The 18,617-nt window shown below is 36.6% G+C and overlaps 1 protein-coding gene across 5 annotated transcripts in view; it reads left to right on the top strand.

Annotated features, from left to right (window-relative positions):
- Positions 1-18,617, top strand: part of TBC1D16 (TBC1 domain family member 16) — a 130,033-nt gene that overhangs the window by 27,764 nt on the left and 83,652 nt on the right. For 3 of the 5 annotated variants that reach the window (XM_072645223.1, XM_072645220.1, XM_072645222.1), the window contains one exon: positions 18,212-18,453. In XM_072645223.1, coding sequence (XP_072501324.1) covers positions 18,276-18,453 — 178 coding nt within the window. In that variant the 5' untranslated portion in view covers positions 18,212-18,275. Of the gene's footprint in view, positions 1-18,207; positions 18,454-18,617 lie in introns of those variants that run through there. The other 2 variants (XM_072645221.1, XM_072645224.1) reach the window with 2 other exon arrangements.

Here is an 18,617-nt window from a genome sequence, read left to right as displayed (position 1 = left end):
TCTCTCTAGGATCATGTCCTTATTACTAATCAATGTGGCTCCATCAGCACAGAGTAGTTGAGATATACTATGGGTCTTCAGCCCATAAATAGCCTTCAGGGCACCATAAAAGCACTTTGAAGTGTTACTATCAGAGCAAGACTAGATTTCATATGCCTTCTTACAGAGCCAAGAATCCTGCATCTTTCTAAGCTTTGCTTGTACTTTACTTTTGATGGAATTAAATGCAGCCTTAGAGATGGATGAACTGTGAATTAAACCCTGTGGAGTTCTTGTTTTTTGCATTTAACAGCTTCTGAATTTTCCTGTCATTTTCATCAAACCAGTCTTGATGTTTGCAAGTGTTCTGACCTAGATGAGCAAATGCAATGTCAAAATTCTGAAAGCTTCTCACTCCTTTTCTGCCCCACTGTTGCCAACTATGTGTTGGCTCAACTTTCCCTTCAAGTCAGCAATAAACAGTTCTTGCTCAGAGAAAAGATGAGATGTTAATTCTTTTGGTAGTTATTTTGCCTTAGGGCACTTGGCTTTTGTTGCATGAAAATATTTAGCTTGGTGAAGATAAGTCTGTGATCAGTCCAGCACTCTGTTATGGAGAACTCATCACACTGGGTGGGAACCAGCAACAGTTACTATTGATAATCACTGTAAAGCTAAGAGGGTCCACAGAAGCCCTTAGGCAGGGGCCCACTGGAGTCTCAGTTTCAGAGTGCTGTAGGTTTAAGATTTTAGGACAGGAAAGGAAAGAAGAGGAGAGGAGAGGAGCCAGTAAAACCCAAGTCAATGGGCAGCTTTTGGCCATCCAAATTTACTTTTCTTTGGAGAGGAGAAGGAAGGGGAGGTGGAGGCAGACAGGAGAGGAAGAGTTGAGTTACCCAGCTAGCTGGGTCCCCATTCAGCCAGCTGCATCTACTCACAGGATTGTGTTCCTCCGTTGCCGAAGAAGACCATGCCATCAGAGAAATGATGACATGACTTGCACTTGACACCCCTGCCTTTCTTAGTCTTTCTTTTTCTTGACCTCGTTAAAGGGAATATGCCCTGGCTACTTCTTAAACAGGCCTATTCAGTGAAAGGGCATTGCCTCACCCTAAGTGAGTACCTGCAAAGACCTGGCCTAAAGGGCCCAACGTCTCCCAGTGTATCCTGGGTCATCTCCAGTCATCCTGAGGAATATCAGGTCACTGGATTCAGATGGCTGTGGAGGAGAAGTGAGACTGGTGACCTGCACAGCCCTCCCTCACTCAAAACAAAGTCAAGTGCAAGTCATGTCATTATTTTTCTAATAGCATCCTTGGCAACACAACACACCCACCCTTAATCCTATCTAGACCCCTTCCTTGTTACCTACAGATCACCCTAAGCTATTTGCCACTCCTTGATTCCATCTAAATCTTCCCACAATCCTTTTCACAATTAAAAATAATCTTGTCCCTAAGAAATATGCAGATTGTTAAAATCCAACTCACTTCTCTAAGCAATACAATAAATCTTGTGTCTGAAAGAAGACTTGAATGGTCGTATTTTTTCAAGGCAGACTAGTACCTTTGCCTTGCATTTCAGGGTTCACAGCACTCCAAGATCACAGCACACCCAGCATACTTTGCCCAGATCAGAGAAGGTGCTGTGCCCTATGAGCAAAGCAGAATTGAAGTAGCTCAAAAGAAATGTAAACTTAGAGAATCTGCCCCAAATGTTCACATGAACTATTCATGTCTAACCTATGATAAAGTACTCCAAGCTTGTATTGGCCTGATCAGTCACAGTCACATGCATTGTAAATTGATTTATGGTGATGTCACTTTGGTCCTCTAATAGAAGGAAGGAGAGCAACCATTTTCCTTCTACAACTCTGCTAGATTTTAGCTCCACCCCTTCCAGTTTCCATTTGTGTGCTCTCTTCCCAGATTAGATTGTAAACTCCTTGAGGGCAGGGACTTTCTAATTTGTATTCCCCAGCTTTTAGCACTATGCCTGGCATACAATAGATGCTTAAAAGATTTAGTGAATTTATTACTGAATTTGAATTCTATCAAACTTTTAAAGATAACTAGTACACATATTTCACAAATTATTCTCAAAAACTGAGAAAAAAAAACCCTACCAGAATTCTTTTATGAGATAAAATCCTAATAAATCCTAAACCAGAGACTTAAAAAAAAACCTATGGTACAATTAGTGAGTATTGACTCAAAAATCTTCCTCCTTTGTGTGTGTGTGTTTGTAATAATCTGGTGTTATTAAAATGTACTTTGTATTTATTTGTAGGTCTTTCTCTTGATTCACTAAAGAACTTTTTGTTTCTGAATTGAATTGTTAAATTTAACTACTATGTATCTTAGAGGTTGTAGCTTTTAGATTTTGTCTGGTGGTGATCTGTGAATTCTTTTCAATTGGAATTTCATTTTCTATGTTCAGAAGCCCTAGGTAGTTCTCTTTTGTTATTTCCCTAATTATAGTGTTAAAGTTTGTCTAGTTGAGTTCTGGGAACTCCATGATCCTTACTTTTGTCTCTCTGCATCTTGTTGAGATAAGTGTTTTGCATGCATAGTGAGAATGTTTTCTTTTAATGTTGCTTTTTTTTGCTTCTCTTCTAAGTTGTCCTCTGTATTTACATTCCTGATTTATTGTTCTCTTTTTTATTTCTTTGGTAAGACTCATTGTCATTGTAGATTTAAGTTCTCATTATTTTTGCTGTTCAGGACATAAATTCTGGTCTCAGGATTTTCATTTCTCTTTTTAACCTCTCAGAAACACTATGTTGTGGTTCCATGTTCTGCACAGGTTCCTCTGTCTTATGAAGGGCTAACTAATTTTCCTTTATTTTGTAGTATTCCTAAATGTGTGAACTCCTTTACTATATCTGGAAGCCATATTTCCTTCAGTTATTGTTTTTCCTGTTGATTTATCTGTTTATTTAATGTCTTTTAGTATTTTTCTTCTTGAAATCTTTGGTCCCTTCAGCCATTTTTCTTTTACTTACCGCTTACTTCCTCACTCCTTTCTGACTGTGATTTCATTGAGGGCTGGATCCCAAAATGTCTCCTCAGCCCCCTCCTGTACTGGGCAATTAATGTTTTACCAGCTTAGGTCTCTGCCCCAAGTGACTTTTGGGTGGTCAGTACTAGCCCCAACTAGGTACTGTGCTCTTTCCCTCAGGTTTGATGGAGTGCTACACAGCTTCCCACATTCACAGTGTCATGTAATGATGACCTGTCCCATTCACTGCATTCCTTAGTTCTTTTGCCCCACACCAACAGTTAAGAGCTTCCAGTGTTGGTGCTTCTGGGTTTTCTCCAATCTCCTTTTTGCCCCTAAAGAGCTGTGTGTGGCCACACTGGCTATCCTCAGAGTCACCTGGGCCAGTCTTCTTTATTTTTTTTTTTAATTACTTAATAAATTTTATTTATTTTCAGTGTTCTACAATAACTACCATATAACTTAGATTATTATTTTCCCCTCCCTTCCCGAGATGGCGTACAATTTTGTATAGGTTTTACACATACATTCCTATTAAATACATTTTCATTATAGTCATGCTGTATAGAAGAATTAAAATGAATGAGAGAAATCACATAACAAACCAAGACGTAATACACACACAAAAAAATGATTTGCTACATTCTGCAATTGAATTCCATAGTTCTTTCTCTGCATGTGCAAGGCATTTTGCCTTAGAAGACCATTGGGAATTTTTTTTAAGTCTTTGCTTTGCAGTGAAGTTCTAAGTCTACCAGAAAAAACTCTCACACACTGTGGTCATTGCTGTGCACAAAGTTCTCCTGATTCTTCTCCTTTTACTCAGCATCAGATCATATAAGTCTTGTCAGGCCTCTCTGAAGTCTTCCTGTTCATCATTTCTTATAGCACAATAGTATTCCATTACATTCATATACCATAGTTTATTCAGCCATTCCCCAATTGATGGACATCCCCTTGATTTCCAGTTTTTGGCCACCACAAAGAGTGCTGCTATAAATATTTTTGTAAATGTGGGACCCTTTCCCATTTTTATGATCTCTTGGGGATACAGTCCTAGAAGCGATATTGCTGGGTCAAAGGGTATGCACATTTTTGTAGCCCTTTGGGCATACTTCCAAATTGCTTTCCAGAATGATTGGATCATCTCACAGCTAGAACAACAGTGTATTAGTGTTCCAACTCTCCCACATCCTCTCCAACATTTATCATCTTCCTGTTCTATCATGTTTGCCAATCTGATAGGTATGATGTGGTGCCTCAGAGTTGTTTTGATTTGCATCTCTCTAATCAAAAGTGATTTAGAGCTTGTTTTCATATGATTATAGATATCTTTAATTTCTTCTCTGAAAATTGCCTGTTCATATCCTTTGACCATTTATCAATTGGGGAATGACTTGTATTTTTGTACATTTGACTCAGTTCTCTATATATTCTAGAAATGAGGCTTTTATCATTGATATTAACTATAAAAATTCTTTCCCAGTTTTCTACATCCCTCCAAATTTTGGTTGCATTGGGCTTGGTTGTGCAAAACCTTTTTAGTTTAATATAATCAAAATTATCCATCTTGTACTTCGTAGTGCTTTCTATCTCTTCTTTAGTCAGAAATTCTTCCCTTCTCCATAAATCTGATAAATACACTATTCCTTGCTCCACCAATTTGTCTGTAGTATCAATCTTTATACCTAGATCGTGTACTCATTTGGATTTTATTCTTGTGTATGGTGTCAGGCATTGGTCTATGCCTAGTTTCCGCCACACTTTTATCCAGTTTTCCCAGCAATTTTTGTCGAACAGTGAGTTCTTATCCCAGAAGCTGTGGTCCTTGGGTTTATCAAACAATAGATTGCTGTATTCATTGTCTACAGTGTCTTGAGTACCTAGCATATTCCACTTGTCTACCCTTCTGTTTCTTAGCCAGTACCAAGTGGTTTTGATAATTGCTGGTTTATAATACAGTTTGAGATCTGGTAGCACTAGGCCACCTTCCCTAGCATTTCAGTCTTCTTTATTTTACAGATAAGGAAACAGGCATAGAAAGGTCAAATGGCTTATGAAAGGCAAATTTAAACTGATAGTCAGATTCAGGGCCTCTAACTCCAAATCCATCCCTCTTTCCACTGTATCTTGCTGCATTCTGGCAGAATGGAAAGAAATGAAAGGACAGAAAAAAAAATTACAAAGATCATGGTCTCATGGACTGTCCATGATTCTGTTGTGGACCTTTTTTTTAATTCTTTCTCAGTGATACTACTCCCTTGGCCTTTACTCAGTTTGACTCACCAGGTACATCCAACCTTAATGTTTACTTATTTGGATTATGGGCTTAACAAACATTGGCAGACATGAACATTGCAATATACAAAGAATTGAAAGATCATATATGAAACTGAACTAAAGTTACGTAAAGCTTGCTTTTTTAATATATCTTAAACCAAACACAGTAGTATCAAACTTGGCTTGCTTGTCTATGTCTTTTTCTCAACTTCCTTCTACTCTTCCCTTTAGGTTTCATTGACTGTCTTCTTTTTCGTTGTGAATCCTAACTACAATTCTACCATGCCCCTGCCTTGTTAACTATGAAAACAAATGAACACATTGGCTATGTCTGAAAGTATATGTCTCATTCTGTACCTTTAGTCAATTATCTCCCATCTAATTCTAACAAAATTGATTTTATGTGAAATCTTTTCAATTTTGCGTAATCAGAATTGTAAACTTTAGCTATTATTTGGCTATGTTATTAGTATTTGGAGTCAGAAAAGTTTCAAACTTAGGTTTTTTAATACTGTCTCAAACACCTACTAGCTCGGTGACCCTGGAAAGTCATAGTTTGTTTTGCTCTCAGTTTCCTCATCAATAAAATGGGATGGGGGAGATCCTTTCTAGCTCTAAGTGTAGAATTAGATATGATTTTTCATGATTATATCTTTGTCTTATTGGGTCAAGAACTTTTCCCTCATCCATAACTGTGGAAGTATCTCCTTCCCTTCTCCTTTAAGTTGTTTATGGTGACATTTAATATCCAGGTGATTTATCTATTTGGAGTTAATTGTAGTAATTTTGTTGTTGTTCAATTAACTTTTTCGGACCCCATGGACCATATTGTCCATGGGGTTTTCTTGGCAGATACTGGAGTGGTTTGCCATTTCCCTCTTCACTGGATTAAGGGAAACAGATGTTAAGTGATCTGTTCAGGTTCACACAGCTTAGAAGTTTCTGAGGCCTACATTGAACTTAGGTCTTCTGGATTCTAGCCTAGTGCTCTAACCATTGAGCCAACTATCTGCTTCCTAATTGTTGTAACAGGATGTGAGATATTTATCTATTATCTAAACCTATTTGTTAGAGTGTTTTCTAGTTTTTCTGGCAATTTTTGTTGAATAGGGAGTCCTTACCTCAGTTGTTAAGTATTGCCTTCTGTGCTTTGTTTACCTGATCTGTCCCATTGATTAACTTTTCTCTTTTTAACCAGTGCCAAATCAATCAATGAGTCAGTACGTATTCATTAAATGACTATTATATGCCAGGTCTTGGGGATAGAAAGACAGAAATGAAAATGTTCTCATGTCTTCTTCCTTGCTCCTTTTTTCCTCTTCTTTTCTCTCAATTTCAGTTTCATTAAACCTTTATTAAGTGCTACTGTGAGGTTGTCACTGTGCTAAGTGATAAAAAAAGAAAGACAATGTACCTTCAAGGAGTTTACTGTCTAATGGGAGAGAACAACACATACAAGGAAGCTGAAAAGTATGGCCACCTGGGGGTATCCAGACTGATGGGTTATCCGTTCAGTAGAAAACAAGCAGAGCTCCTGGTGTTGCTGTTGCTGGAAAATGGAACCTGGCAAGTTCTAAGAATGTTCTCTAAAAGAAGGCTTTGGGAAGAGTTTATTGCTCCACCCTTCAGCCCTTCAGTCAGAGGAGAGAGACAGTTGAGAGAGTTGAAGGTATTTACTTTCAGAAACTGTCAGTCAGTCAGTCAGTGATAAGATTTCAGATGATCGGTTTGTCTTGAAGGAGGTATGATGTTTCTTGGGGTTCAAAACCAAGCAGAGCTGCTGATAGAAAACTTGAAGAGTTACTGTTACTCATTCTCCTCATGTTTATTATGGCTCAAATGGAGAAGGGTAGAAGACTGGTTTAGAAAGTAGAATCCTTCAATAGGTTATTATAAGAAACATGCTTGACACATACCAGAAAGTTAAAATGAGAGACTGGAGTAAAATTTATTACAGCTCAGGTTATTTCAAGTAAATAGAGGTGACAGTCATGATCTTAGACAAGGCAACAGTAACACTATACAGGTAAACCAGATAAGCAAGGAAACTGCATTATGTTTAAAGGTAACATAAAAAAAAAAATAAGTATTTAATCTATAAGCACTGAATGGCATGGCATCTAAGTACTTAAAAGAAACATTAATCTAAGTACAAGGAGAAATAGTTAGGAAAATCACAATTGTCAAGGATCTCATGCTGTTTTCATACTCAAAAAAAAAAAATCTACCAAAAAGACAGAAAAGTTAAGAACATGAGTAGAATTTAGGGGGAAAAAACCCTATAGATATCTGATGATGACTGAATGGGAAGAGAAAAGAATATCCATATTTCAGCCGTGTAGGGCACCTTTACAGAAATTGATCATGTGCTCAGGGATAAGAACCCATCAAATGCAGAAACATAGAACTATTAAATACATCCTTTACTGATCAAAATGCAATAAAAATTATCATCACCTGGTTGGTTGTCCTTCATGCTCGAAGAGTACCAAAATGACATTGCTATGTTGAGCTCAAAGTACAGTGTGTCTGTGGCTGATCAGATGAATACAAACAAGCTGGGAAGGCTCTACCACAGGTAGGGCACAAATAATCCATGTGAACATTTGGAGTGGAGATGTCTATAAATTTGTGCACACATATCTTTTGAGCTGCTGCAATTCTAATTGCTCATAGAGCACAGTGCCTTCTTAGATCTGTCCTGTGCCACTATCTCTCATGTCTCACAATTGATTCCAAAGTTCTTCAGAGAGACCTTGACAGTATCTTTGTAATTGCTGCTTCTGACCTCTGTGTGAGCTCTTGCCTTGTGAGTTCTCTATAAAATAGTCTTCTAGGAAAATGTATGTTTGGCAGTCAAACAAAGAAGAAAGAATTCAGACTTAAATGGAGACTATAAACATAGGTATCAAAGAACAAATCAGAAAAAACGGGTAATTTCAGATGAAATGTGTCAGTGACTGGGGTACATCAAAAGCACTCATTAAGGGAAATTCTCTTTCTCTAGACTCGAGATTTTTCATCTGGATCCTTGAAAATTTAAAAAAAATTTTTGATAACTATCTTTAAACATGATTAGTTCCTTTTGCAATCCTATGTATTTTATGCATTTAAGAACATTTTTATGAGAAGGGGTCCATAGATATCACCAGACAGACCTATGATATAAAAAAAGGTTAAATGCCTCTGCTGTAGACACTAGGAAACAGGAATAAGTGGATTATCTAACACTATCTAAAGCCAAAATAAAACCATTATCTGTAATGGAAAAATACTAAAGATCTTTCTAATAGGATTGGAGTAAATCAAGGGTATCCGTTATCAACACTATTATTTAATACAGTTCTAAAAATACTAGCAATTGCAGTAAAACAAGAGAGAGAAAATGAGTGAATGAATACTCATTAGCAAAGAAATAAAGTTTTCACTTTTGCTGATGATATGATTATTAAAGAATCCTACTAAAATTAATTAAACAATAAATTCAATAAAGTAGAATAATATAAAATAAAAGCACAAAAAAATCAGTGTTTACGTATATTACCTACAAAACGATCAGAATATGAAAGTCTCTGATTCTGAAATATGAACTTTTAGGTATATTACCAACCACACTCACCAGGAAGTGATAGGGGGGAAAAACAACACACAAAATAACTGTAAAATGCATAAAAAATTTGGAATTTCGCCCAGTAACACACATTTTTATATAGCTGTAAATCCAAAACATTCTTTACAGAAATAAAGGGAAACTCTATTAAAAGCATTAATTGCTCCTGTTTGGGCTATGCTAGTCTAAAAATGGTACTACCTAAATTAATTAATGGATTAATGCCACATCAAACTACCAAGGAATTATGTTATAGAACTAGACAAAATACCATTAACATTTACCTGATAGATCAAGAATCTCAAAGAAAAGAGTAAAAGAAAGTATGGCCAGGAATAGTTGTGCATGCCTATAGACCCTGCTACTAGGAAGGATGAGTCTGGTGAATCATTTGTGCTGCAGTAAGGTTTAACTCTAGTTGTGTATGTTCTAAGTCTGGCACCAAAATTGTGAGCCCCCAGGGAGGAGGTTTATGGGATACCAGGCTACCTAAAGAAGGGCTAACTGGACCAGGTCAGAGATAAAGGAAGAGGGAGAGGAAGTAAGGAAAAAGTTGAGGGAATGGAGTTGAGGAGGAGAGCTGATTACTAACAGCCTGATTACTACTTCTTTTGCTTTTTTTTCTCTTTCATAAAAGAGATCCAACTTCAAAGCTGGAATTTATTTTGATTTTAACTGTTTTAATCCCAACCACTCTGTTTAATTTTTCTCCAGATGGTTATGAAAATCATTTCCATGGGAAATGACCTGGTCTGGGGTAGTGGGGGCATTTTTAGAGACCATATCAATCAATCTGAACATTTAGGTAGTGCAGACATTATGCAGCATGCTTTACAACTATTCCCTATCCTCAGATTGCTCACATTCTGAGGGAGATAATGAAAGATATATACAGGAAAGATGGAATGTAGTCTTAGGAGAAAGGCATTGAGGAAGGAACTGGAAATGTCTGCTGAATTTCAATAAAATTTATTAAACAGTTACCATGTGCTAGGCACCATGCTAAGAGCTGGGATACAAAAAGAGGCAAAAGACAGTCCCTACCCAAATCTACCCAGTTAGCTAGGTTTGAAAATCATCAGCAAAGAGATGGTAATTAAATCTATGGCTGCTGATGGTATTATTAAGTGAAGTAGTATAGAGGAGAAGAGGCCTTAGGACAGAACTCTGTGGGACATCTACATGTAGAGGATGTGATCTGGAGGAAGATCCAGCAGAGGAGATAGAAAGAGGTCAGATAGGCAGGAGGAGTACCAGGACAGAGTGGTACTCTGAAAACCTAGAAAGAAGACAATATCAAGGAGGAAAGGTTGAGAGCGACTGAATTGCTTGGCTCCATTTTGGTTTCCTGCCCTGGTTATTTCATTGTAGCCTTATGCATAGAGCTAAACATTAGAATTGTATCTCCCCTTTGCTCTTGGGCTGGAAGCCACTTAGCTAAGTTTTTGGAACTTGTTCCTTGCTCTGTACACAGCTAGGTCCTTTCTTACTCATGACTGCTCCTCTCCACCTTGGAACTGTGTAATGGGTGACAGAACTGCTAGCTGGCCGCACCTCCCCCCATCCTTGCCCCTTCTCAGCGCTGATTCAGAGGTACCCTGGGATCTCTTTTTTTCTGGCCCAGTGTTCAAGTCTCAGCCTCCTTATAGTCCCTGCGGAGCATTGTCTTTTTCTTGGCTTTCCTTATCAGAATTTGTTTTGACACTTTTCTTAGGTTGTTGTGGAGGAGAGTTGTCTCTGGTGAATTGGGCAAAAAATTGCTGTCTGCCATTATACCATCTTGTCTCTGCAAAGTCCAGGTTAATTGTTTTTTTTTTTTTATACTACATACACACCTTGTTCTAATTTTTCAGTTTTTTGGGCTTTATGTACTTTTCCTTATTTCTTCAAATCTTTGGGCTCAGGTTCTTTTTTGGTTCCCCCCTTTTTTCCAGGGAGTTTGTTTTGCACCTCTTGTTCTAATGTTTATTCTCCTTATTTTTTCCCCCACAAGAGCACCATTTTCAGTTTTTTAAAAGTTTTTGTTCTTCTAGTCAATAGTCAATACACATTTATGAAATGCCTACTATGTGCCAGGTACTAGGGGAACAGATACAAAAAAGGACAGTCCTTGCCCTCAAGGTGCTTATGATTTAATGGGGGAAGAGGAAACAAAAGGAAGCTGAAAAGGGGAGGAGATAGAATGTATTAAGTGCTGGGGCATGGTAGAGAAACCAATCATAGAAGTCTCAAATTAAAGCCAGGTGAGAAGTGGAATGTTTGAGCTGGGCTCTCTTTTTCATTGGCAGTTGAAGCTCATGGTCCCACCCCTTCCAATCAAAAAGGCAGAGGGTAGTGATGAGGTCAGTATTAAGGCTGATAAGATCTTATGGGACTGATGAGATCATCCCAATATGAGGTTCTGGAGAAATTCCAAAGTACTGTAGCCAGATGAGATTTTAAGGAAAACTCCATATTTTCCTATGCTCATAGTGTTTTTAATAGAAATGGGTGTTGTATTTTGTCAAAGATTTTGGATTTTTTCTGCATCTATTGAGATGATCATGTGATTTGTTATTGTGATTGATATGGTTTATTATGCTGATAGTTTCCCTAATATTGAACTAGCCCTGCATTCCTGATATAAATCGCACCTAGTCACAGTGCATGAGCCTTGTGATATATTGCTGTAATCTCCTTGCTAGTATTTTATTTACATTTTTTGCATCAATACTCATTAGGGAAATTAATCTGTAGTTTCCTTTCTCTGTTTTGGCTTTTCCTGGTTTAGCTATAAACACCATATCTGTATCATAAAAAAAATTTGGTTTTCCTTTTTTTGCATATTTTTCCAGACAGTTTATATTAATTGTTCTTTAAATGTTTGGTAGAATTCACTTGGATTTTATCTGATCCTAGGAATTTTTTCTTAGTGAGTTCATTGATGGCATCTTCAATTTCTTTTTCTAAGATTGAGTAAAGTATTCTGTAAAATGGAGTTTAAGTATTCTATTTCCTCTTCTGTTAATCTAGGCAATTTATATTTTTGTAAATAATTAATCCATTTCACTTTGTCATATTTACTGACATGCAGTTGGGCAAAATAGCTTCTACGTATTGCTTTAATTTCTTCATTGGTGATGATTTCACCCTTTTCATTTTTGATACTGGTAAAATGGTTTTCTTTTTTTTACATTTTATTTTAACTTATGGAATAAAACAAGCATTTCCATAACATAGTATAATAAAGAAATGATTGCATATGAAACCACAGATCTACTATGTGCAACTTACTATTTCTTTCACATGCACAACAAAATTACCATGTACCTTTTTCTCTTCCCTCCCCTCCCCCTAAAGGGCTACTATTAGATACAGAGAAATATATATGTATAGATATATATAAAATTATCTTATAGATCTGTTTATTAATTTTTTCTCTGAATACATATAATATCTTTCTTCATATGTCCTTTATCCTTAATTTGGGTATTTATAATGGTCAAAATAACTTATTTGCTCAAAGTCACTCTTAAAACATTGCTGTTACTTCATACAGTTCTTTTTTAAAATCAAATTAACTAATGGCTTATCTGTTTTATTGTTTTTTTCCATAAAATCATCTATTAGTTTTATTTTTTGGTTCAGTGGTTTTTTACTTTCAGTTTTATTAATCTCTCCTTTAATTTTTAGGATTTCCAGTTTGATGCTTAATTGGAAATTTTTAATTTGTTCTTTTCCTAGTTTTTTTTAGTTGCACAGCCAATTCATTGATCTGTTCTTTCTGTATTTTATTCACATAAGCATTTAGAAATATAAAATTTCCATTAAGTACTGCTTTGTTTGCATCCCATAAATTTTGGTATGTTATCTCATTGTTATTATTCTCTTTACTGAAATTATTGATTGTTTCTATGATTTGTTCTTTGACTCACTGATTTTTTAGAATTAGATTATTTACTTTCCAATTAATTTTTAATCTATCTTTCTATAGCCCCTTGTTAAATGTAATTTTTATTGCACCATGATCTAGAAAGGATCCATTTACCTTTCTGCATTTGATTTTGAGGTTTTTATGCCCTACCTAATACACAGTCAACTTTTGTGTAGGTTCCATGTAACTCTGAGAAAAAGGTATATTCCTTTCTTTCTCCACTCAGTTTTCTCTAAAGGTTTATCATGTCTAACTTTTCTAAAATTCTGTTCACCTCCTTAACTTCTTGTTTATTTTGTGGTTAGATCTAATCCAGTTTTGAGAAAGTTGAGGTCCCTCACTAGTATAGTATTACCTTCTCTTTCCTCCTGTAACTCATTTAACTTCTTTAGAAACTTGGATGTTGTAGCATTTAGTGCATATATGTTTAGCATTGATATTAATATTACTTCATTGTCTGTGGTACCTTTTAGCAGGAGGTAGTTTCCTTCCTTAACTCTCTAAATAGATCTATTTTTGCTTTTGCTTTGAAATCAGAATTGCCTCCCCTGCTTTTTTTTTACTTGAGCTGAAGTATAATATATTCTGCCCCAGCCTTTTACCTTTACTCTGTGTGTGTCTTTGTGCTTCAAATGTGTTTCTTGTAAACAAAATTGTAGGTTATCAATCTACCCTGTTATCTGCTTCTGTTTTATTGGGTGAGTTTATCCCATTCATATTCAGTTATGATTACTATGTATTTCTCTCCATCCTATTTTCCCTCTGTTTATGCTTCTATCTTTATTTTTCATCCTATCCTTCCCCACCAGTGTTTTGCTTCTGCCCATTGCCTCCCTCAATCTGCCCTTCCTTCTATCAACCCCCTTCCTTCTTTTCTTCTCCCTCTACCCTCCTACTTCCCTATATGGTAAGAAAGATTATCCAATTGAGTGTGTGTTACTCCCTATGAGAGTGAGTTTCAAAATAATGTTCACTTGCCCCCCTCCACTGTAATAGGTCTTTTGCATCCATTCATGTGAGATGATTTATCCCATTCTACCTTTCCCTTCTCTTCTTCTCCCAGTGCAATTCTCTTTCTCATTTAGTTTTTTTAATATCATTCCATCAAAGTCAACTTATTCCTGTACCTTCTATGTATACTCCAACTGCCCTAATAGTGTTATAATTCTTAGTTACAAGTATCATCTTCCTTTGTAGGGATGTAAACAATTTAACCTTATTGAATACCTTGTTTACTCTTTTCTGTTTATGCTTTTTTTTATGCTTCTTTTGAGTCTTATATTTAAAAATAGAGTTTTCTATTTCAGTCTAGTATTTTCATCAGGAAAGTTTAAAAGTCCTCTCTGTGTCATTGAATGTCTATTTCTTTCCCCTGAAGGATTATGCTCAGTTTTGCTGGACAGATGATTCTTGGTTGTAATCGAAGCTCCTTTGTCTTCTTGAATATTATGCTCTAAGCCGTCTGATCCTTTAATATAGAAGCAGCTAAATCTCGTGTAATCCTGACTGTGGCTCCTCAGTATTTCAAATGTTACCTTCTGGTTTCTTGCAGTATTTTCTTTTTGACATGCAAGTTCTGGAATTTGAATATAATATTCCTGGGAGTTTTTATTTTGGCATCTTTTTCAGGAGGTGTTTGGTGAATTCTTTCAAAGACTTTTATTGAAAGATGCTGTCCAGGCTCTTTTTTTTTTTGATCACGCCTTTCAGGTAGTCCAATAATTCTTAAATTTTATCTTTCCTTGATCTGTTTTCCAGGTCAGTTGTTTTTCCAATGAGATATTTCACATTTTCTTTTATATTTTCATTCTTTTGATTTTGTTTGATTCTTTTTGTCTCATGTAGTCATTAGCTTCCACTTGCCCAATTCTAATTTTTAAGGAATTAGTTTCCTCAGTTTGGTTTTGTATCTCCTTTTCCATTTGGCCAGTTCTACTTTTTACGGAATTTTCTTCAATGAACTTTTGTACATCTTCCATTTTTTGTTTCCTTTTCCAAACTGTTGATTCATTTTTCATGATTGTCTTGCTTAACTCTCATTTCTTTCCCCAATTTTTCTTCTACCTCTCTTATTTGATTTTTAATATCCTTTTTGATCTTTTCCAGGAGTTTTTTGGTCCTGAGACCAATCCATATTTCTTTTTGAGGCTTTGCATGTAGGTGTTTGATATTGTTGCCCTCTTCTGAGTTGGTGTTTTGATCTTCCCTTTTGCCATAGTAGCTTTCAATAGTGAGAGCTTTCTTTTTTCTTATTTTTTTTTCTCATTTTCCAGCCTATATTGTGACTTCTAAAGTTGTGTCCTGCCCCTGGAATACAGTGGGAACCATCTCATGCTTCTTGCTCCTGGAACCAGGGGCCTGGATGCTCACTTGCTACATGGAGGCCTCCAGGACTGATGGCTTGCTTGTTGCACCAGGGCTCCCAGACCTACTGGACCTGCTGGGCCTGGCCACTAACTTGCTGTGCCAGTAAATACAGCCTGGGTTTCTGATCAGTGCTGGGCCTAAGGGTCTCCTGCTTGCTTTCCCAGATAACACCTATGCTGCTGTGTGCTCTCCTTTCACCTGAGTGACATAGACCTTTCCTGCAGTCCTTTTCAGTTGTTTTGGACTGGAAAAATGGTTTACCCCATCCCTTCTGTAGGTTTTGCTAGTCCATATTTAATTTTGAGGCATTTTTTAAAAAAAAGATTTTTGGAGAGCCCAGGCAAGCAATTTCCTGCTTTTTCTCCACCATCTTGACTGTGCCAACCCAATTATCTAACTACCAAATCTGATGGGGGTTTTTTTTTTCAGTCATTGGAATTAAGGTTGACCACTTTCCCCCAGGATGCTCTCTTCTCTCTGAACTTTTATGGTATCAATTTTCTGGTTCTCCCTAATAATAATAGCTAACATTTATATAATGTCTAGTATGTACCAGACACTTCATTGAGTACTTTACACATATTATCTTATTTGATCCTCACAACAACTCTGGGAGGTAGGTACTGTTACTATCCCCATTTTACAGTTGAAGGACCTGAGGTAGAAAGAGGTTAAATGACTTGCCCAAGGTTACACAGCTAGCAAGTGTCTGAAGCTGTTGGAACTCAGGTATTCCTTACTCTAGGCCCTATACTCTGTTTCCTGCACAACTAGCTGCCTCCCCATAGAGGTGATGGATTCTAAAAGAAACATTTTTTTGGACTTAGTAAATGTGGGAATTTGGTTTTTTGACTTTGCACATTTGTTACAAGTTTTTTGTTTTGTTTTTCAGTAGTTGGTGCTGGGTGGGAGGGAGAGAAAATTGATTTAGTTGAAAAATTTAGTTAAAAGATGTGAATTACTTGTGAGTATGAATTGTGTTATTGTACTTTTGTATCCATTCAGTGACACACAATAGGCATTTAATAAATGCTTTATGGTTTATTAATAATGAGATCAAGAATGCATTCTATGTGACTGAAGTGGAGTGAAGATGAAAATCAAGGGAGTTGAGAAGCTATGATATTTGAGGAAACATCAACTTTTAAATCCCCGAATAAAAGAGTATGGATTAGAATGAAGAAGACTATAAGACAGCTACAGATTTCTTTAAGAAAGGAGGAATAATAATAACTGGGGTGTTAGGAAATAACACCTCCCCAGGTGAATCTGCCAGGTTTCCTATTTCTGTTGATGGTATCACCACCTTCTCAGTGATATAGATTTGAAATCTTTGACTTGCTTTTCTTTCACTCCAAACATACCATGTCTACGTCATCTTCTCTCTATTCTTACAGCTTTCACCCTTGTTTCATGTCATCATCTTTCTCCTGGGCAATTTGTAATAGCCTCCAAATTTCTTTCTTCTTTATCCAGCCCATCTTGTCCAAATCATTAATAGTACTCCTTTGCTCAAAAATGTGGACTGGCTTTCCGTTTCCTCTAGGATAAAAAGCAAACTTCTCACCTGACCCTTCATAGTCTAGCTCCAAATTGTTTTTCCAGTCTTATTTAACATTGCTTCACTTTACACATTCTATATTCCAGTCAACTAAATGAAATATACTTTCCCTAAATTAAATATTCTTTCTCCCATTTTGCATTTATACATATTCCCTCCTCTTTTCCCCATTCTGAAAAGTACTCTCTCCTCATTTCTACCTTTTAGAATCACCTTTTTTAAGCCTTGATTCAGGTGACACATCTTTGAATCCTTCCCTAATGCCCCTAGCTAAAAGTATTCTCTGTCATATGAAATTTTCCTAAAATACTTTTGAATCTCTCTTGCATCCATCAATCTTCCTACATTGTTTTATACTTATCTGTGTTATGTGTTATATCCCCACCCCCCAACCCCCAACCCCCTGTAAGTTCCTTGAGGAGTTATCATTTTTTACTTTGTATCCTCAGTACCTAACATAGTTTTAATCTTTTTCATGTAGTAAGTGCTTTAATAAATGTGTATTGAATTAAATTTGTTTGAGTAATCATAGGATTTAGGATCAGAATGAAATTTATCAATTGTCTAGTTCAATCCCTGCATTTGATAGATACATAAATTGAGAGAAAGAGAAATTCATGAATTTGATTCCACATAACAAAGAGAATGATGATTCCATCAACCTAACGAAATGAAAGATGGGTAGAACTGCTGAATATGCACAAGGGAAAATTTCAGTAGGCAGTTAGAGAGATGCAACTGAGGGGTATCTGGGCTGGAGGTAAAGATAAAAAATGAGCTTTATAGAAGTGATATTTGAGAATGGATGAGACCCCTGAGAGAAAGTAAAAAGAAAAACATGAACACCAAAGACTAAGGCTTGGAGAAAATTTACGATTATTTATACAGTTTACAATAATCATAATCTCAGAGCTGAAAGGGACAACCCTTTAGTCCAACCCACTTCTAAATGGCAGCCCCTTCAAAAACATCCCCAACAAATGTTCATTTAGCTTTCTCAGCAAGATCTCACTGTCTCATGAAGTAGATCATTTTACTTTTGGACAGATCTTATTGCTAGGATATGGGAGGAAGAAGGGAATGTTGTGTGATTAAGAGAAGAATACTTTTTCAGGTATAAAAACCAACATTAATATAGTATCAGAAATCAAGGGAAAAAAGTTTCAAAGTAGAAGGGGAACTTGTTTGTAAGGCTGGTTTAGAAGAAGAACAAATAACTCATAGAGAGACTAATTCAGCAAATGGGAAACCTGGGAATTTTATGGGCTGTAGCTTTAAATAAAATGCCTTCAGCTGTGATTAGCTTTTATCCAGGGAAGGAAAAAATATAGCTTTGATTCATGGAAGCCTTAATAGATAGGCTTAAAAACCTTGTACTGATGTTTCTGAAGAGAATAAGGAACAGTTACTAAATTATGAAGACTGTCAATATTTTCCTTTGAAAAAAGTCTTTAATATTTGAAATTTATTTTATTGTTCTCTGTTCTTCTCCCTGAGGCAGATCTTTTACTTGGCACTCGTTCTGGGTTGAAGCTCTCCTGGATAATGGAAACATTCCCCTGGCAATGTCTCTGGGGCGACTCCTTCGACGAGCCTCCTCAAAAGCCTCTGACCTCCTGACCCTCAACCCCAGTGGCAGCAGTGGCCCTCCCTCTGTACTGGATGGGGAGATCATCTACTCAAAGAACAATGTCTGTGTCCACCCCCTGCAGGTTCTACAAGGGCTTGGGGAGCATCACCCAGGTAAGGTGGTAGAAGAGAGAAGTTTTTGTATGTGAGGGTGCAAGTCTTGGATTAGAGAAGAGAAATTGATTATGATTCAATAGACTTGAGTCCTCCTTCTTCCTCTTCTACTAGCTTTGCCGTATGATCTCAGAGAAGTCATATCTCTTCTTTTTTCATCTCTA

Source organism: Notamacropus eugenii, chromosome 2 (assembly GCF_028372415.1).
Source record: "Notamacropus eugenii isolate mMacEug1 chromosome 2, mMacEug1.pri_v2, whole genome shotgun sequence".
Lineage (NCBI taxonomy): Eukaryota > Metazoa > Chordata > Mammalia > Diprotodontia > Macropodidae > Notamacropus > Notamacropus eugenii.
Note: the sequence above shows the minus strand (reverse complement) of the source record. Positions and strands in the feature narration are given on the sequence as shown.